Source organism: Myxine glutinosa, chromosome 11, assembly GCF_964187855.1.
Source record: "Myxine glutinosa chromosome 11, kmMyxGlut1.1, whole genome shotgun sequence".
Taxonomy (NCBI): domain Eukaryota; kingdom Metazoa; phylum Chordata; class Myxini; order Myxiniformes; family Myxinidae; genus Myxine; species Myxine glutinosa.
Genome location: NC_136271.1, coordinates 18,747,108 through 18,769,406, shown reverse-complemented (window position 1 = coordinate 18,769,406; position 22,299 = coordinate 18,747,108). Strand labels below are relative to the sequence as shown.

Sequence of the window (22,299 nt, the reverse complement as noted above, 5' to 3'; positions counted from 1 at the left end):
TTCATTCTTCCCTTGGTGTCAATGAAAGCTCTCTTGATGTCATGTATGGGTAGATATAATTCATCTTTTTCGCTCTCTTTATGTCATGTATGGGTCGATATAATTCATCTTTTTCGCTCTCTTGATGTCATGTATGGGTAGATATAATTCATCTTTTTCGCTCGCATGATGTCATGTATGGGTAGATATAATTCATCTTTTTCGCTCGCATGATGTCATGTATGGGTAGATATAATTCATCTTTTTCGCTCACATGATGTCACGTATGGGTAGATATAATTCATCTTTTTCGCTCTCTTTATGTCATGTATGGGTCGATATAATTCATCTTTTTCGCTCTCTTGATGTCATGTATGGGTAGATATAATTCATCTTTTTCGCTCGCATGATGTCATGTATGGGTAGATATAATTCATCTTTTTCGCTCGCATGATGTCATGTATGGGTAGATATAATTCACCTTTTTCGCTCGCATGATGTCATGTATGGGTAGATTTAATTCACCTTTTTCGCTCGCATGATGTCATGTATGGGTAGATATAATTCATCTTTTTCGCTCGCATGATGTCATGTATGCGTAGATACAATTCATCTTTTTCGCTCTCTTGATGTCATGTATGGGTAGATATAATTCATCTTTTTCGCTCGCATGATGTCACGTATGGGTAGATATAATTCATCTTTTTCGCTCGCATGATGTCATGTATGGGTAGATACACTTCATCTTTTTCGCTCTCTTGATGTCATGTATGGGTAGATATAATTCATCTTTTTCGCTCGCATGATGTCACGTATGGGTAGATATAATTCATCTTTTTCGCTCTCTTGATGCCACGTATGGGTAGATATAATTCATCTTTTTCGCTCTCTTGATGTCATGTATGGGTAGATATAATTCATCTTTTTCGCTCTCTTGATGTCATGTATGGGTAGATACAATTCATCTTTTTCGCTCTCTTGATGTCATGTATGGGTAGATATAATTCATCTTTTTCGCTCACATGATGTCATGTATTTGTAGATATAATTCATCTTTTTCGCTCACATGATGTCATGTATGGGTAGATATAATTCATCTTTTTCGCTCACATGGTGTCATGTATGGGAAGATATAATTCATCTTTTTTGCTCACATGATGTCATGTATGGGTAGATATAATTCATCTTTTTCGCTCACATGATGTCATGTATTTATAGATATAATTCATCTTTTTCGCTCACATGATGTCATGTATGGGTCGATATAATTCATCTTTTTCGCTCACATGGTCATGTATTTGTCGATATAATTCATCTTTTTTGCTCACATGATGTCATGTATGGGTAGATATAATTCATCTTTTTGCTCACATGATGTCATGTATGGGTAGATATAATTCATATTTTTGCTCACATGATGTCATGCATGGGTAGATATCATTCATCTTTTTCGCTCACATGATGTCATGTATGAGTAGATATAATTCATCTTTTTCGCTCACATGATGTCATGTATGGGTAGATATAATTCATCTTTTTCGCTCACATGATGTCATGTATGGGTAGATATAATTCATCTTTTTCGCTCACATGATGTCATGTATGGGTAGATATAATTCATCTTTTTCGCTCACATGATGTCATGTATTTGTAGATATAATTCATCTTTTTCGCTCACATGATGTCATGTATGGGTAGATATAATTCATCTTTTTCGCTCGCATGATGTCATGTATGGGTAGATATAATTCACCTTTTTCGCTCGCATGATGTCATGTATGGGTAGATATAATTCATCTTTTTCGCTCACATGATGTCATGTATTTATAGATATAATTCATCTTTTTCGCTCACATGATGTCATGTATGGGTAGATATAATTCATCTTTTTCGCTCGCATGATGTCATGTATTTGTAGATATAATTCATCTTTTTTGCTCGCATGATGTCATGTATGGGTAGATATAATTCATCTTTTTCGCTCACATGATGTCATGTACAGATAGATATAATTCATCTTTTTCGCTCGCATGATGTCATGTATTTGTAGATATAATTCATCTTTTTCGCTCACATGATGTCATGTATGGGTAGATATAATTCATCTTTTTCGCTCGCATGATGTCATGTATGGGTAGATATAATTCACCTTTTTCGCTCGCATGATGTCATGTATGGGTAGATATAATTCACCTTTTTCGCTCGCATGATGTCATGTATGGGTAGATATAATTCATCTTTTTCGCTCGCATGATGTCATGTATGGGTAGATATAATTCATCTTTTTCGCTCTCTTGATGTCATGTATGGGTAGATATAATTCATCTTTTTCGCTCACATGGTCATGTATTTGTAGATATAATTCATCTTTTTCGCTCACATGATGTCATGTATGGGTAGATATAATTCATCTTTTTCGCTCTCTTGATGTCATGTATGGGTAGATATAATTCATCTTTTTCGCTCACATGATGTCACGTATGGGTAGATATAATTCATCTTTTTTGCTCGCATGATGTCATGTATGGGTAGATACAATTCATCTTTTTCGCTCTCTTGATGTCATGTATGGGTAGATATAATTCATCTTTTTCGCTCGCATGATGTCACGTATGGGTAGATATAATTCATCTTTTTCGCTCACATGATCTCATGTATTTGTAGATATAATTCATCTTTTTCCCTCGCATGATGTCATGTATGGGTAGATATAATTCATCTTTTTCGCTCTCTTGATGTCATGTATGGGTAGATATAATTCATCTTTTTCGCTCACATGGTCATGTATTTGTAGATATAATTCATCTTTTTCGCTCACATGATGTCATGTATGGGTAGATATAATTCATCTTTTTCGCTCGCATGATGTCATGTATGGGTAGATATAATTCACCTTTTTCGCTCGCATGATGTCATGTATGGGTAGATATAATTCACCTTTTTCGCTCGCATGATGTCATGTATGGGTAGATATAATTCATCTTTTTCGCTCGCATGATGTCATGTATGGGTAGATACAATTCATCTTTTTCGCTCTCTTGATGTCATGTATGGGTAGATATAATTCATCTTTTTCGCTCACATGATGTCACGTATGGGTAGATATAATTCATCTTTTTTGCTCGCATGATGTCATGTATGGGTAGATACAATTCATCTTTTTCGCTCTCTTGATGTCATGTATGGGTAGATATAATTCATCTTTTTCGCTCGCATGATGTCACGTATGGGTAGATATAATTCATCTTTTTCGCTCACATGATCTCATGTATTTGTAGATATAATTCATCTTTTTCGCTCGCATGATGTCATGTATGGGTAGATATAATTCATCTTTTTCGCTCGCATGATGTCATGTATGGGTAGATATAATTCACCTTTTTCGCTCGCATGATGTCATGTATGGGTAGATATAATTCATCTTTTTCATTTAATGCAGAAAAGATTGATTGATGGGGAACCAGTTTTGTTTGATTAGAAAATGTTGGCACTGATTCATTTGTCATATATTATTTGTTTGCAATAAATTGTTCTGATTTTTGTGGTCGCACAATAAATTGTGCGACCTCAGAGCAGCGCTAAATTTGGCGTAGAACGCCACCGAGGCTATGTGACATAATTGTATTATTTTTGTTCAGGCAGGATTACTTAATGCGTCGAGAAATAGAGTTCCGGGTAATCGAACAACTTTTTTCCCCCCGACAGCACATGTCCACGACAACCGTATGAGATGAGAGACACGTGACCGCGCCACCGTGTGCGAGATGGACCCAGAAACACGTGCGACCGCTTTCCACGCACTCTCCTGGCTTTGTGTGTTGGCCCGGTCTGGAGGCACCCGGTGCGACAAACTTCCACGCTTTTCCGCAGGATGCATGACCTCGTTCGTGCTGTTCTCGCACTCCCAAAGAACTTTGTAATAATCGTACAACCTGTGTGAAAGGTTCACTCATAACCAGTCAGCTGCCCTTTTACATGAACGGCAGTGCAGGTAAAATATATTGTAAATACATTGGATATCACAAAGCATAAAGTTGCATTACGTTGTGTTTTTACCGCTTGAAACGCTGTCGAAAGCCCCGAGGATGATGTTGAATATTTGAAAGCACTGGACATTGGTCGTCGGTCTGGAAAGAAGTCAAACTCAAAGGAGAAAGACAAAGGTGGGTATGAGTTTGTTGGGGGTAGGGAAAGTGGGGAGAGGACAGGTGTTTGAAAGTCACATGTTTGATAAAATCAATCTTAACTCCTTACATGATTATATCATGCACTTTTTCATGGAGAGTTGTATATAGATATTTTTTTATGCAGCAATTTGTAAAATCGAGTTGATCTCTGTATTTTAGTGAGTTATTAAGATGTAATTTTTTCAATAATATGGAACATAATTTATTTTCTAACTGTGTAATAATTGCCTCTGTATACTGGAATATTTAAATATGGACTGTATATAACTGTACGAAGTAAAAATTTCTTAATTTTCTGGTTTTCGTTTGCCATTCGTCTTGCCTTTAGTAACTTGATCGAATGATTGCTGCACACACTGCGTGAACCTATTGTTTTTTTTGATGGCCTTCGCCATCGACCCACATTTCCTCTTCGCACCTGTCCAGTGGTACATGGAAAAAGAGCCGCATGTTGCAACTTTGTGGAGATGGGGTTCAAAGTTGAGTTCCTTTGCGAATTTCTTTTGAAAATAACTTGCTGTATTTGCCGCCTGCGAACTCAGAATACAAATGATGAAATCGCAAAGGTCTGCAATCCGCGCAAAGGTCTGCAATCCACGCACACTTCTACTAGCTTTATTTACGTGGATGACTTGTCTGACTTTAATACACCTGAGGTTACGTTGTCGTTGTGTTCCCCTTTGGGTACTTCCGTGATATAAATGCTCTCAGAATTCACTCCTTCTGGAGCAAAACTGTTTGCAGAAACCAACACGGCCATACTCCAGGTCGCTTCCTAAACGGTCTTGTTGCATCTGTCGGCAGCAGTAACAGGCAACAACTCTCTGTGTGACTTGTGATGGAACGCGGCACATAGACCCGAGACTTGCATCGCTCCAGCTTGCACTTGCATCGCTCCAGCTTGCATTGATCTAGCTTGCACCGCTCCAGCTTGCATCGATCCAGCTTGCATCGATCCAGCTTGCATCGATCTAGCTTTCATCGATCCAGCTTGCATCGACCCAGCTTGCATCGCTCCAGCTTGCATCGCTCCAGCTTGCATCGCTGTAGCTTGCATTGATCCAGCTTGCATCGATCCAGCTTGCATCGATCCAGCTTGCATCGATCCAGCTTGCACCGCTCCAGCTTGCATCGATCCAGCTTGCATCGATCTAGCTTGCATCGATCCAGCTTGCATCGATCCAGCTTGCATCGATCCAGCTTGCATTGCTCCAGCTTGCATCGCTGTAGCTTGCATCGATCCAGCTTGCATCGATCCAGCTTGCATCGATCCAGCTTGCATCGATCCAGCTTGCATATATCCAGCTTGCATTGATCCAGCTTGCATCAATCCAGCTTGCATCGATACAGCTTGCATCGATACAGCTTGCATCGATACAGCTTGCATCGATCCAGCTTGCATCGATCCAGCTTGCATCGATCAAGCTTGCATCGATCCAGCTTGCATCGATCCAGCTTGCATAGCTGTAGCTTGCATAGATCCAGCTTGCATCGATGTAGCTTGCATCGATCCAGCTTGCATCGATCCAGCTTGCATCGATCCAGCTTGCATCGATCCAGCTTGCATCAATCCAGCTTGCAAATATCCAGCTTGCAAATATCCAGCTTGCATCGCTCCAGCTTGAATCGCTCCAGCTTCAATCGCTCCAGCTTGCATAGCTCCAGCTTACATCAATCCAGCTTGCAAATATCCAGCTTGAATCGCTCCAGCTTGCCTCGCTCCAGCTTGCATCAATCCAGCTTGCAAATATCCAGCTTGAATCGCACCAACTTGCATCGCTCCAGCTTGAATAGCTCCAGCTTGCATCAATCCAGCTTGCTTCCATCGCTCCAGCTTGAATAGCTCCAGCTTGCATCGCTCCAGCTTGCATCAATCCAGCTTGCATCGCTCCAGCTTGCATCGATCCAGCTTGCATCGATCCAGCTTGCATCGATCCAGCTTGCATCGATCCAGCTTGCATCGCTCCAGCTTGCATCGCTCCAGCTTGAATCGCTGCAGCTTGAATAGCTCCAGCTTGCATCGCTCCAGCTTGCATCAATCCAGCTTAAATCGCTCCAGCTTGCATCGCTCCAGCTTGCATCGCTCCGTACTTGGGTCGCAACAAGTAGCCTAAAGTAAATTTAAAAACATCTTTTTGTGTTTCTCCAGCTTCCTTGACGCAGTGTGGTTATAAATCGTGCGGGTTTGCTTATTCCTTCCTTAGGGAGAGCAAAGTCGGCATTTGCATCAAATTCCCATCACAAACGGCATCAATCGGCACGGCAGCTGGGCATACCTTGCTTTGATTCCACTGGCCACCGAAACACTGTGGTGTGTATAATTAGGGCATGTGTGGCAAACGTTTCTAAAATTACACATTCTCTATCTGGTGCTTACTCTGACAGTCCCTGCTATTCCGACCGTGCGCTTGCACTGCGAAGAAAGTACACTACATGAAGAGTTGAGGGTAAAGTCAAACAGACAGAGGGGGAAGTGAACTTCAAGTCATCCATCACCGCAAGGTTGGTGCAAAGGGTCCAAGTATTTATTGTTTCGACAGGAATTTTTATCTCTTTCACCAAAAGTGGACGGAGGTTGTGTTCTTTCTCCTGTCTGTCTGTTTGTCTGTAGTTATGGCGAAACTTGGTGGACAGGTTGGGTGTGTGACGAGGCAGAATTGATTCAATTTTGGTGAAGATCTGAATATCGATCCGAGAATTTTTTAATATTTTAGTGATTCTTCACCATTAAGAGATGGGGCCAAAAACGATATGTAGCGCGATATGTCAAAAGGTAATGGACGGATTAGGGCGAAACTTGGTGGATGAGTTGGTAAGATGACAAGAACAAGCCGATTCGATTTTGGTTCAGGACCAGATCCATGTGGATACAAAAGGTAAATTGTCCAGCCTGGCGGTTGTATGCGCACGACCAAGTGCCGTTCTGCTTTATCTGATTGTCATCAGAAGTTCGGTGGCCAAGGCTGACTTTGTGTTTTGGTCAAACATTAAACACAACTTCGAACAAAATGTATTGACAACTGAGGTTTGCTCAATTAACTGCTGAGGCCAATGCAGTCGGTGAAGATGTGTCAAAATTGTACCACCATTTCCATGTCATTGTGGGTTCAAAATAAATGCTACAATCTACTACTACTACTACCTACTACTACTACAACTACCTACTACTACTACCTACTTCTACAACTACCTACTACTACTACCTACTACTACTACCTACTTCTACTACTACTACTACAACTACCTACTACTACTACCTACTACTACTACAACTACCTACTACTACTACCTGCTTCTACTACTACTTAATACTACTACTACGAATTAATGCTACTACTACTACTACTACTTAATACTACTACCTACTACTACGACTTAATACTACTACTACCTACTACTACAACTACCTACTACTACTACAACTTAATACTACTACATACTACTACTACCTACTACTACTTAATACTAATACTACCTACTACTACCACTACTATTACTACTACTACTTAATACTACCTACTACTAATACTACCTACTACTTAATACCACTACTAACTACTACTACTACTTAATACTACAACTATTACTACTACTTAATACTACTGGTACTACTTAATACTACTACCTACTACTGCTACGACTACTACCTACTACTACTTAATACTACTACTACCTACTACTACTTAATACTACTACAATTACTACTACTACTACTACTACTACGTACTACTACTTAATACTACCTACTACTAATACTACCTACTACTACTACGACTTAATACCACTACTAACTACTACTACTTAATACTACTGCTACTACTTAATACTACTACCTACTACTGCTACGACTACTTAATACTACTACTACCTACTACTACTTAATCCTACTACTACCTACTACTACTTAATACTACTACTACTTAATACTATTACTATTACTACTACTTAATACTACTACTACCTACTACTACTTAATACTACTACTACTTAATACTACTACTATTACTACTACTTAATACTACTACTACCTACTACTACTTAATACTACTACTACTTAATACTACTACTACTTAATCCTACTACTACCTACTACTACTTAATACTACTACTACTTAATACTACTACTATTACTACTACTTAATACTACTACTACCTACTACTACTTAATACTACTACTATTACTACTACTTAATACTACTACTACCTACTACTACTTAATACTACTACTATTACTACTACTTAATACTACTACTATTACTACTACTTAATACTACTACTACGACTTAATACCACTACTAACTACTACGACTGCTACCTTAATAGTTGCAATTATTCCGACGTCGACAGGGAAATATTTTTGGCCCAATCTTTGATGAACCAGCTGGTTCGGGCTGCCATTTCAATCCAGCTGGTTCGGTGCAGAATTTGTAATTTGTTCAGGCTGCCAGCGATAACTCGCCTACTTTTGCAAAAGGCATTGTCGGATGCAAATGTCTTATTTCCTATGCAGCACATGCCCGTGGCTAGCATGATCATCTGCTGTGCTGCTGATGCAGTGCTCCCTGTAGGTTAGAGCAGGATTGTTGGATTTGTTCAGGCCGTGCCGGCGATAACTCGCCTACTCTTCAGGAAGGACACAATGGGATCTTGAATATTCACAAACTAATGTTGGCAGACTGGACATCCAGGCTGAGTTACAGCCCAGAGGCGATAAGGGGGGGGGGGGGTGTGGGAGGGGGGTCGGTGTTCAGCGACGTGTTCGTGTCGACCAAGCAGGATGGTGACAGCAGTATTGGAATGAAACCCAACACATCAATGAGGGACCAATTCCTGTGCTCAATATAATATGAAAACACCTGTGGGAATGGCGTTCCTGGGCTATGATGATGTTGCAGGTTCTATTGAGATGCCCCTGCGGAGCCTTGGTGCTTTGGTTTCGGTTTCGGACTTCGGTGAAGGTTGGCCCGATGTCGTGTCGACAATAATGAGTACACCTGACACAAGACGAGACGAACAAACCTGCAAATTCAGTTGAACTCTGAAGGTAATGATATAATTTTGGGATCAGAATTTGACTTCAAACTGTTGCTGCGACCAATTGGGCCTGAGGTTGCTGTGGCCTCCATTACGCCATGATCGCTTTGGAACGTGCAAATTATTTGTCGTGTCAGTGACAACTTTAGTAAAGCATGAAATCCTTTCCCAACCGAGGGAGCTTCTGTGTCCCCTTTTCCTGCAAGGCTCCCGTTTCGGGAAGGCCCCTGACACCGGCCCGAAGTGCAGGCTATATTTGTGACCTCGTGGCCTTAAATGGGTTGGAGTCTGTACGTTTGGAGTCGTGTCTCTGTGTGCTGGTGTTTCCATCCCAGGCAAAGCTCTTCACTCGGTCTTTTACAAACTTCTGATCGTCCCAGATTTTGAACTAAAAACCGCCATTTTGGTAAGTGCTCTGTCCAACGTGCTTTTGTCTGTCCCAGTACAAGGTCTGCCTTTTACCAACTTTTAGAAGAGTTTCTCATGGATTTGAAGTCGGAAATCAATGTCAGTGAAGAAGTAAAACTATTGAAGAACAGATACGGATGTTGTTGATTTTAATAATTTAATGAAGTACCAACAAATGATACCAACAATGTCTTGTGAGTTAATGTTTGTTTCAAGTATTATTGTTATAAAATATACATATCTTGAATGTATGAAGCATTCATGAAGTTCTACAAACAAAATATATAGTAGTCCAACACTTGCCGGTTATATTATGATGATGATGATCGTTGTTGTTAAATAGAGAAGGAAATTTTAATCAACAAAAGTGGAGGCCTGTACTCCTGACAGCTCACGACAAGTGAACAAACGTTTCAAGGGTAGACCCAATCCAGGACAGATCATCACTCAATCACTGGGGACAAGAATTTGTGAATTGTTAACCCTGCGTTAGTGCAGCGGAATATCTCAAACCCCTGGCGATGTTATTAACCGTGTCCAAAGCCTCGCAGCACTAACGGGGGGTGGAGGGTTCTCGTGGTAACTCCGACTCTTCAACACAGAGACAATGGCATCTTTAATGGCTTCCAACGATCAGTGCTCGCAGAGTTCTCCAACTTTTCATCCTTCTGATGGACAGCGACGTGTTGATGCGTTGCCCTGGATGCGAAACACCAGCGGGACAGCTTTTGGGTCGACGTTTCAACGCAGGCTGGAGAGTTCAAAGACATTCTGTCAAATCCAAATGTGATTCGTAAGAAAATTAAGAAATAAACAAGAAGACGTCATGCGGAGCACGATACTTGCAAAATCCGCCCCCACCCCCAAGGAAAAAAATTCCATTGATACAGCAAATTGTCCATTTCATCAAGATTAAAATTGACAATCTTGATCAAAGCTCGGGTCAACAGGAAGAAAAGTGACGATTTTTCAGATGAAAAATGATGATTTTGGAAGGTTGACCTTGAGTTGACCTTTTGACCTCAAAAATAGTTAGTTTCCCTATTTAGTGACAATGTGCAAATGCTGTTCAATTTTCAAGTCAATCGGATGAAAATTGAGGATTTTAAAAACTTGGCCTATGTTGACCTTTTGGTATGTTGACCTCAAAATATGCCTATGTTGCCGATGTTGACATATAGTCAACATAGGCATACCAAAATAGGTATGCCTATGTTGACCTCAAAAATAGTTGGTGGTTGAATTCAGTGACCATATATGTAAATCCTCTTCGAATTTCAAGTCAATCAAATGAAAATTGGTGATGTTAGAAATTCGGCCTATGTTGACCTTTTGGCCCACGTTGACCTAAAATATAACTTGTGGTTGAATTCAGTGAACAGATATGCAAGTCCTCTTCAAATTTCAAGTCAATTGGATGAAAGTTAAGGATTTTAGAAATTTGGCCTATGTTGACCTTTCGGCCTATGTTGACCTCAAAAATACTTGGTGGTTGAATTCAGTGACGAGATATGCAAGTTCTCTTCAAATTTCAAGTCAATCGAATTAAAATGGGTGATTTTAGAAATTTGGCCTATGCTGACCTTTTGGCCTATGTTTACCTAAAATATAATACGTGATTGAATTCAGTGACCATATATGCAAGTCCTCTTCAAATTTCAAGTCCTCTTGAAAATTGAGGAAATTGGATGAAAATTGAGGATTTTACAAATTTGGCCTATGTTGACCTTTTGGCCTATGTTGACCTTTTGGCCTATATTGACCTCAAATATACTTGGTGGTTGAATTCAGTGAACCATATATGCAAGTCCTCTTCAAATTTCAAGTCAATCGGATGAAAATTGAGGATTTTACAAATTTGGCCTATGTTGACCTTTTGGCCTATATTGACATCAAATATACTTGGTGGTTGAATTCAGTGAACCAGATATGCAAGTCCTCTTCAAATTTCAAGTCAATTGGATGAAAATTTAGGATTTTACAAATTTGGCCTATGTTGACCTTTTGGCCCATGTTGACCTCAAAAATACTTGGTGGTTGAATTCAGTGAACCAGATATGCAAGTCCTCTTCAAATTTCAAGTCAATCGGATGAAAATTGAGGATTTTACAAAATTGGCCTATGTCGACCTTTTCCCCCCATGTTGACCTCAAATATACTTGGTGGTTGAATTCAGTGACCAGATATGCAAGTTCTCTTCAAATTTCAAGTGAATCGGATGAAAATTGAGGATTTTACAAATTTGGCCTATGTTGACCTTTTGGCCTATGTTGACCTCAAGAATACTTGGTGGTTGAATTCAGTGAACCAGATATGCAAGTCCTCTTCAAATTTCAAGTCAATTGGATGAAAATTTAGGATTTTACAAATTTGGCCTATGTTGACCTTTTGGCCCATGTTGACCTCAAAAATACTTGGTGGTTGAATTCAGTGAACCAGATATGCAAGTCCTCTTCAAATTTCAAGTCAATCGGATGAAAATTGAGGATTTTACAAAATTGGCCTATGTTGACCTTTTTCCCCCATGTTGACCTGAAATATACTTGGTGGTTGAATTCAGTGACCAGATATGCAAGTCCTCTTCAAATTTCAAGTCAATTGGATGAAAGTTGAGGATTTTATAAATTTGGCCTATGTTGACCTTTCGGCCTATGTTGACCTCAAAAATACTTGGTGGTTGAATTCAGTGACGAGATATGCAAGTCCTCTTCAAATTTCAAGTGAATCGGATGAAAATTGAGGATTTTACAAATTTGGCCTATGTTGACCTTTTGCCCCATGTTGACGTCAAATATACTTGGTGGTTGAATTCAGTGACGAGATATGCAAGTTCTCTTCAAATTTCAAGTCAATCGAATAAAAATTGGTGATTTTATAAATTTGGCCTATGTTGACATTTTGGCCTATGTTTACCTAAAATATAATACGTGGTTGAATTCAGCGACCAGATCTGCAAGTCCTCTTCAAATTTCAGGTCAATCGAATGAAAATTGGTGATTTTATAAATTTGGCCTATGTTGACCTTTTGGCCTATGTTTACCTAAAATATAATACGTGGTTGAATTCAGCGACCAGGTATGCAAGTCCTCTTGCCGCCTCACGGGATAGCATTTCAGAGATCTCTTTGTGAGACAATATGTATACTGTTTTGAAACAATCCAATAATGTATTTGTCACGAAGTGGAGAGTCGATGTTAGATCATTAACGCAATTGACATCACAGAAAAGGAATGCTGTAACCAGCAAGTCAAGGAAGTCAGGACATTATATCTGTTGATACAGTATATGTCAAAGTGGCAATCACTTGATTTGTACCTGAATCACACACACCTGTAGGATTCACAAGGCAACAACAAAGGGCAATCAGAAATTCTATACCCCAAAATGAAATGTCAATAAACGTCGATGAAACGATGTTAATCTTGCATATCGTCTTTTCTTATCCATGTTTGAGCTTTTTAACCAAACATTTACTTTCCTTTACTCCACTATTTCATTGTTATGCCATGGGTGTGGTGACTAATCCTTCTCTTCCAGTATATAAGGCCCCGAGCTCATAACAAGCAAACGATCAACTCGAACAGGATCTGCTGCCTTTCCCGAAATCCTGAAGGAATCTTTATATAGGGAAAAACAAGATTTCATATCCGGTCAGGTTGGTCGTTTCATCTCCAGGTCTCGAAATCCGAGCACTTCCTTGTAGAATGGCAAACTTAGATGCATGTCGCCCCTCATGTGTGTGCTGTACCGATTAATTTAGTCTGTTAATACAAACTGTATCTGTATATGTACCAAAAAAAACACAATGTCAGTTTGTGTGTTTGTACATATGTCTGTCCCGCTTCATAAGGGTAGCTTTTAGAGGCCAATCTTTGAACACGAATCTGTGTTCACCATGGTGTATTTTTGAGAATAAAACAAACTGGAAAAACATTTTCCATGAAAGAGTATTGATGTCTCTTCTATTGGAATGTGTGGATGGTGGCTTGCAAACCGAGCCTCAACGGCGGTGTACAGAAGCGTTTTTTTTTAAAATATAAATATAAATACAAGGTGCAGGGAGTTTAATTCACTGCATGTGATGTGCAACGCAACTGCATGTGATTGAGCCTGGGGGGGGGGGGGGGAGTGAGGAGGGGGAGGACACATCTGTGGGTTTTGAATGGGGAGGGAGAGGAATAGGGCAAGAGTGAAGGTGTGTCTGTGTGTGTGTATGTTTGTGTATGTGTGTGTATGTTTGTGTATGTTTGTGTATGTTTGTGCAGTGTGTGTGCGTTCGCATGATAATGTAAAGCGCTATGAGGGTCGTTTACTCTGCTTGAAGGGGCTATATAAGACTCCTTTATTATTATTATCATTATTATTATTATTATAATATATATATATATATATATACAGTCACGTGAAAAAGTAAGTACACCCCATGTAAAGTTTTGACTTTTTCAACATATTTCAACATACAGCTATTTAATCTTCATTTCAACAATATTGATAGATAAAGGTGATATAATATAACAAATATCATGAAACATTTACATTTTGTAGTCCATTGTATAATATAAATAAACATAAATGCAAATTTCGCATGTGGAAAAAGTAAGTACACCCCTACATTTATCACTCCTTCAAATACCTAAAATTAGAATCAGGTGCAAATGATAAGAACATCGTTAGAGAGGATCTTGGAGGAACCTGTCTTATTTAAACCTCAGACATTTAGTTTGGTTTGCTCTTTGTTGTTGAAGTGTTCAGCGTCACCATGCCCAGATCAAAAGAGCTCTCTGAGGCCTTCAGAAAGAAGGTTATAGATGCCTACGAGTCTGGGAAGGGATTGAAAAAGATCTGCAAACAATTTGAAATCAATCATTCGACTGTCCGGAAGATCATCGACAAGTGGAGAAGATTCCAAACAACTGCCAACTTGTTCAGGCCAGGCCGCCCCAGCAAGTTCAGCCCAAGAGCAGACCGCAAGATGCTGAAAGAAGTCTCTAAGAACCCCAGAATATCATCACGGGACCTACAGGTAGCTCTTGCCACTGTTAGTGTCAAAGTGCACGAGTCTACCATTAGAAAGAGGCTGCACAAATTTGATCTACATGGGAGGTGTGCCAGGAGGATACCTTTGCTGTCCAGAAAGAACAATCAGGGCAAGACTAAAGTTTGCCAATGAACACCTAGGCAAAGACCAGCACTTCTGGAACAATGTGCTCTGGACAGATGAGTCAAAGGTAGAGTTATTTGGCCACAGTACCAGAAGACATGTTTGGCGAAAACCAAAGACAGCATTTGACCACAAGAACCTGATACCAACTGTAAAGCATGGTGGTGGAAATATTATGGTTTGGGGCAGCTTTGCTGCATCAGGGCCTGGGCAGCTCACCATCATAGAATCCACTATGAATTCTTCATTGTACCAGAGGGTGCTTGAGGATAATGTGAGGCCATCTGTCGGAAAGTTGAAGCTCAACCGAAGGTGGAGCTTGCAACATGACAATGACCCTAAACATACCAGTAAATCCACCAAGGAATGGCTGAAAAGAAAGAAATAGAGGGTTCTGGAATGGCCAAGTCAAAGCGCGGATCTAAATCCTATCGAGATGTTGTGGGGGGATTTGAAACGAGCTGTGCATGCAAGAAACCACACAAACATCGCACAGCTGAAAGAATTCTGCATGGAGGAGTGGGCAAAAATTTCTCCCAGTCGATGTCAGAGACTGATAGACAGTTATAAGAAACGCCTACTTGAGGTTGTTTCTGCCAAAGGGGGCAATACCACCTATTCGAGCCAAGGGTGTACTTACTTTTTCCACATGCGAAATTTGCATTTATGTTTATTTAAATTATACAATGGACTACAAAATGTAAATGTTTCATGATATTTGTTATATTATATCACCTTTATCTATCAATATTGTTGAAATGAAGATCAAATATCTGTATGTTGAAATATGTTGAAAAAGCCAAAACTTTCCATGGGGTGTACTTACTTTTTCACGTGACTGTATATATTTTGTATATATATATTTTGTATATATATTTTTTTTTTGGTATATATTGTTACGGCCTTTGTAACGGGCGTTTGTATGGGCGTTTGTACGGGCGTTTTGTTATTGTTATTGTATATACTAGGGCATGCCCGTACTATATATACTGTATATCTAAAATTATATCCCCCCCCCCTCTATTTACATGAAATGGTTTGGTCCAAAGCGAACGGCTTGCGAGTACGGTGACAATCCCCCCCCCCTCTATTTACATGAAATGGTTTGGTCCAAAGCGAACGGCTTGCGAGTACGGTGACAATCCCCCCCCCCCTCTATTTACATGAAATGGTTTGGTCCAAAGCGAACGGCTTGCGGAGTTTGGTAAAGAAATCGCCATAGCGTGCACGTAATTAGTTTTAAAACATAGTTTAACGGCAACATAGTTTGCCAACGTTAAATAAATGAATACGCTCTCAAATGTGCCGTCCGAGGCAGAGTCTGTTCGCCACGTTCGGCACACGTGATAGCTCGCTGCTCTCTGATTGGTTGAATCGTTTTTTGGACATAGCTCGGTAACTACTTGTCCGATTAATATGAAACCTTGAAAAGGCACATCCTCGGGTCCCCAGCAATATACCTGGCAAGTTTAAAGTATATCGGACCCGTGGTTGTCGAGAAACAGCGGTCACAGACATACATACATACATACATACATACATACATACATACATACATACATACATACATACACACAGAGATTACTGGAATTATAGAGAGATATATATTGTCTTAGTCGGGTTTAGTCTTTCGTCGGGTTTAGTCTTTTGTTAACGGCCCGCGTCGCGGCTCGCTTCGCTCGGCGCAATCCATCAATTACGCTGCGGCCCGGGCGGGAGTATTTCCTTGCGTACCGGAAGGCGCTGGTACTTAGGTCATAGGACGAATCGGCCTACTACCCTATTCAGCGCTGACCGGGCGTGACGTCATACCCCCAGGACCGGTCGGACGGCCAGCTTAACAAGACAAGGGGATTAAACCCCCTTGCTAACGGGAGTGCCGTCCCCCAGATCCGTAACAATATATATTTTGTATATATATATTTTGTATATATATATATATATATATATTGTATATATATATTTTGTATATATATAAAAAAATATTTTGTATATATATATTTTGTATATATATATTGTTGCGGATCTCGAGCTCGTTGACGTACTGAGGGGGGGTTAAGCCCTGCTCCCCCTCGAGCTTCGAGTCCACGAGGCCGCCCCCACACTATACTCGTGGTGGACGGATTGCTGGGCAATTCCAGCCGCCGAACTCACAGCTAACGCGTGGAAGGGTTAACGGTCACGACCCAAGTACCTTCGACACACGCAGCCGTGAGAACGGGGGGCTGAACCTCGCATGAGTCACGCTGGTATTTAACGCCCGAGCGGTTGTGCGTCACGTAACTCGTGCCGTTAACACTATGGAACCCGATCGAGCGGTTTTAACTCGTGCAATGCTAGGCCAAAGCTGAAAGGACGAAGACGGCCAGGTTGGAAACAAACCACAGGATTTATTCACAAATGTACAATAGTTATAGAAAAGGGACACAGTGGAGAACCTTAACGGCCTTACTTACGTTCCCGGACAAGGGCCCTCAGACTCGTTTGGGGAAGGGGAGGAAGAGGGGAATGCGCCCAAAGCGCGGCCGCTTGGTGCAGTTCGCCTGGACGGCTCGTTTGGCGGATCCCCCCAAGGATGTTCGCGGCAGGGACGTCGACCACAGTCGTGCATGTAACAGGAATCCGAGGAGCGTATCCCAAAGTCAGCGAGGCAAAGCGCACATGCAGGGAGTCCAGGCAGAGGTCGTCAGGGCAGAGAGCGCATTCAGAGTCCCGGGCAAGAGAGAGAGCCAGCCTGCCAGAGAGAGCATTCAGAGTCCGGGCCAGAGAGAGAGAGAGAAACAGCCTGCCAGAGAGAGTCTGGGCCAGAGAGAGAGACCAGCCTGCCAGAGAGAGTCCGGGCCAGAGAGAGCGTTCAGAGTTCGGGCCAGAGAGAGAGAGAGAGCCTGCCAGAGAGAGTCCGGGCCAGAGAGAGAGACCAGCCTGCCAGAGAGAGTCCGGGCCAGAGAGAGCGTTCAGAGTCCCGGGCCAGAGAGAGAGTGCCAGCCTGCCAGAGAGAGAGAGAACGGGGGTCCGGGCCGGGTTTTATAGCCCCCCTGGAGCCCCATTCGAATGTTCCACGGGCCTCCACTGGCCGCCGGGGGTCACGTGTAGTGACAGCCCCTTATTGGTATTGGCCACTCCTTTTAGCTCTCATTGGCTGTCGCTTACTGGCCACTCCCCTTAGCTCTCATTGGCTGTTCGCTGCTTACCAGCCACACCCTCCAGCTCCTCCCTCGGGCCTGCTAGACTTGTCCTAGGCCCATGACATGGCATTCCAGGCTTCAATGAGGCCGACCCTTACTCTACCTGCCTCAACGCATACTAACACTGGGAAGGAGACTATACTTCACATTTAATAAGAAATAACTAAGTGAGGCTACATGTTGTGGTGCAACTAACTATAGGGGGGTTGCTTTATTCCCAAAACCGCAACAATATATTTTTATATATATATATTTTTGTATTTTTAATTTCGTCTTATGTGTCCATTTGTTTTTTTGTCATTAATGTTGGCTCTTACATGATCCTCGATCTTGTATGAAAAAAAAAAATCCTCAATCTTTAAAGGACAACAATGGTTGCACTTTCTATTTTGATTTCTTCTGGAATATTTAGAGTTCAACGAGCGGAGCCTACCCATGGCTTCACTGACGGATAAATTCGTCAGCCTGCTTGCCAAAATTAAATTTACCTGTGCGAATAGTGTTTTAACGTCAGCGTTGCCCTGGTAAAAAAAAAAAAAAGAGTATTGTAATACCCTCTGCCACCACTAGGTGGCGCTACACATTTACAAAGACAATTTATGCCCTCACGCCCCCTCGACACCCACGCATGAGGCCGTGGCCAATTTATGCCCAGCCTATGATACCCTCCCCCACACAACGTTGTATTTGTACCCCGAGTTTGGAGTTTGTAACTTGAAAGATGTTACCGTGCATATAACACAAACAGAGAGACAGAGAGAGAGAGAGAGAGAGAGAGAGAGAGAGAGAGAGAGAGAGAGAGAGAGAGAGAGAGAGAGATAGATAGATAGATAGATAGATAGATACAGATGTGGGAGCTGTGCTCACACTATAAAGCCAGACAAAATAGACGACACAGGAACAAAGTTTCAACGAGGTATTTATTTAGCTCAAAACCAAAGAACTCAAAAGCACACTGAATCCGCCCCTCAAACGGGCGGCAATTTATAACGCAAACTCAACACACAAAAGCCACGCCTCTCAGGCGGGGCATGGTATGCAAAAGAGGGTAAGTCATGCCTCTCGACAGGGCGTGGTATGCAAGGGAAGTGTTCGCCCGAGAGGGCAAGTCTGGACACGCCCGGGCGAGTCCGGACACGTGACCGCTCGCCGGTTGCGTCATCGGCCGGTGCACGGTAATTGTGTCATGCTTCCGGTAACCGCTACATGCGCCCCCCCAGAATTAACCTGCACCGGGAGAGTCAGTTTGAGGGGGGTCCTGATGACCCGGCCGAAACGACCCCTGGCGATTCGTGTGGGGGTGGTAGGCGGCGTGGCAGTGGATGATCGGGCGGGGGGCTTGGTTGACGGGGGACGGCCCCGTCGTGGAGGAAGGGCCAACCGTGGAGGTTGGTCGAGGTCCAAATGGGCCGGCTTGAGGCGGTCCACGGAGATGCGGTCTGGCTTGCCGCCTATGTCGATGATGAATGACTTGTCGTCCCTCTGCAGGACCCGGAGAGGCCCATCGTACGGTGGCCGGAGCGGTCCCCGGTGTGCGTCGTGCCGGATAAAAACGTACTCCGCAGTGCGAAGTGCTGGGGGGACGTGGGGTTGGGGGCAGCCGTGGTGGGACGTGGGCACGGGGGCAAATCTCCTGGCGGCCTCCTGGAGGTCCGAGCGTTGGCGAGCCGCAGACCAGCGGCCGGTGGTGTCAGGGATGAATTCGCCCGGCACGCGCAGTGGCTGCCCGTAGACCAGCTCGGCGGGGGAAGCCTGGAGGTCCTCTTTAGGGGCTGTTCGGAGGCCCAATAGGACCCACGGGAGCCTATCGGCCCAACCGTTGTCCTGGAGGCTGGTTCTGAGAGCGGCCTTCATCGAGCGGTGGAACCGCTCACACAAGCCGTTGGCTTGGGGGTGGTAGGACGTGGTGCGGTGAAGCTTGACCCCCAAGGCCTGGGCGACCGCGCCCCAAAGCTCAGAGGTAAATTGCGGGCCTCTGTCGGAGGAGATATCCGAGGGCGCGCCGAAACGGGCAATCCAAGTACCAATGAAGGCCTGCGCCATGTCGGCGGATGTTGTTGATGCCAGCGGGACGGCCTCCGGCCACCTGGTGGTCCTGTCCACCATCGTGAGGAGGTGGGTGAAGCCTCGCGAGGAGGGAAGGGGTCCCACCAGGTCCACATTGACATGGTCGAAGCGCCGCGCGGGCACGTCGAATGGTGCCAACGGGGCCTGGGTGTGCCGGTGGACCGTCGCGCGCTGGCAGGCGACACAGGCATTGGCCCAGTCGCGGACGTCCTTACGGAGCCCGTGAAAGACGAACTTTGCTGCCACGAGCTTCTGTGATGCTTTCCGGCCCGGGTGGGAAAGGCCGTGGAGGGCGTCAAAAATGTGCCGCTGCCATCCGGTGGGCACGATGGGGCGAGGTTGGCCCAGGGAAACGTCGCACAGGAGAACCGTGCCTGTGTCCTCGAAGGGGACGTCGGCCAACCGCAGGCCTGTGTCCGCTGTCCGGAGGGCTTGCACCGTGGGGTCGGCAGTCTGGTCGGCCGCCATGTGGGCGAAGTCCACACCCAGGTGGACGTCGTTCGCGCCGGACCGGAAGAGGCAATCGGCCACAGCGTTGTCCTTGCCCGCAACGTGCCGGATGTCCGTTGTAAATTCGGACATGGCGGAGAGGTGGCGCTGCTGGCGGGCCGACCACGGCTCCGTAACCTTGGCCATGCGAGACCAGGGGTTGTGATCCACAAACGCCGTGAACGGGCGGCCCTCCAAAAGATGGTGGAAGTGGCAAACGGCCAGGTAAAGGCCGAGGAGCTCGCGGTCGAAAGCGCTATACTTGCGCTCGTTAGGTCAAAGCTGCCGGCTGAAGAAGGCCAGTGGTTGCCAAGCTCCGTTCACCCACTGTTCATGCATGGCACCCACCACGTAGTCGGAAGCGTCCGTGGTGAGGGCGATGGGTGCGTCGAGCGCCGGGTGTGCCAGCATGGTCGCGTTGGCGAGGGCCAGCTTAGCGCCCGTGAACGCCGCGTCCATCTCTGTGGTCCAGGCGACTTCGTGCTTGGCCGGCCTGCCCCAGAGAGCTTCCTACAGGGGGCACATGAGTTGGGCGGCGTGAGGCACGAACCGGTGGTAAAAATTTACCATCCCCAAAAATTCCTGTAGGGCCTTGATGGCGCGGGGGCGTGGGAAACTTGTGACTGCCTCCACCTTGGTAGGCAGCGGGACGGCCCCGCGCTTCGTGATGCGGTGCCCAGGAAGTCGACGGCCGTTACACCAAACTGGCATTTCGCCGGGTTGATGATGAGGCCGTGCTGGCCGAGGCGCTCGAAAAGCGTGCGCAGGTGGACGAGGTGCTCCGCCCGGGAAGTGCTGGCGATGAGAATGTCATCCAGGTAGATGAACAGAAAGGTGAGATCGCGCAGCACACTGTCCATCAGCCGCTGGAAGGCCTGGGCCACATTATTAAGGCCGAACGGCATTCAGAGGAACTCGAAGAGGCCAAAAGGTGTAATTACAGCCGTCTTCGGAACGTCGGCCGGCCGGCCGGACAGGTACCTGGGGGTAGCCCCGAATAAGGTCGACCTTGGAGAAGATCACACGCCCCGCCAAACAGGCGGAAAAGTCCTGTATGTGTGGTATCGGGTACCTGTCGGGGGTGGTGGCGTCGTTGAGGCGGCGGTAATCGCCGCATGGTCGCCATCCGCCACCCGGTTTGGGCACGATGTACAGGGGCGAGGCCCACGCGCTGTTCGAGCGCCGGACAATGCCCAACCGCTCCAGCGCATCGAATTCTGCCTTCGCCATGGCGAGTTTGGCCGGGTCGAGGCGGCGAGCCCTGGCGTAGACCGGTGGACCTGTGGTCGGGATGTGGTGTTCGACGCCGTGCTTGACGGCGACGGCCGAAAACGTCGGCTGCGTGAGGGCGGGAAACTCGGCGAGTAGGCGGGTGAAATCGTCCACGGCCGGGAGCGCGCAGGCTGCTTGGTTGGTGCGGAGCCGCTCAATGAGCAAGCGAGCGAGCTGAAGGTCTCCGCGTTGATGAGCCGACGCCATTTGACGTCCACCAAAAGCCCATGCGCACAAAGAAAATCTGCACCCAGCAAGGCCATGGGCACGTTCGCCGTGATGAAGACCCACCTGAAGCGCTGGCCCCCGAAGCAGAATGCGACGCTGCGCAAACCGAAGGTGCGGATGGAGGAACCGTTTGCGGCGACCAAGGTGGGACCGCAAAGCGCGGCCTGTTTGTCCTCCACCGAGGCGGGTATCACGCTCAGCTGAGTGCCGGTGTCACACAAAAAACACCATCCGGACGCTGTGTCTGTAATAAACAGAAGCCTGCCTGAATGGCCGACGCTCATGGCAG

General features: G+C 44.6%; 2 protein-coding genes across 7 annotated transcripts in view; both read left to right on the top strand.

Moving 5' to 3' along the window:
- The window catches only part of LOC137436088 (CUB and sushi domain-containing protein 3-like), a 1,358,203-nt gene extending 1,353,742 nt beyond the window's left edge, over positions 1-4,461 (top strand). The window contains exon 71 of the mRNA XM_078786463.1: positions 3,685-4,461. Within this exon, the coding sequence (XP_078642589.1) occupies positions 3,685-3,708 (24 nt within the window). The 3' untranslated portion in view covers positions 3,709-4,461. The remainder of the gene's footprint in view (positions 1-3,684) is intronic.
- Positions 4,462-6,530: 2,069 nt separating this feature from the next.
- LOC137413098 (myomesin-1) overlaps positions 6,531-22,299 on the top strand; it is a 185,748-nt gene continuing 169,979 nt past the window's right edge. Inside the window, exon 1 of one of the 6 annotated variants that reach the window (XM_078786457.1) lies at positions 6,531-6,668. The gene's annotated coding sequence lies outside the window, so the exon portion shown is untranslated. Of the gene's footprint in view, positions 6,669-8,918; positions 9,607-22,299 lie in introns of those variants that run through there. The other 5 variants (XM_078786461.1, XM_078786460.1, XM_078786458.1 and 2 more) reach the window with 5 other exon arrangements.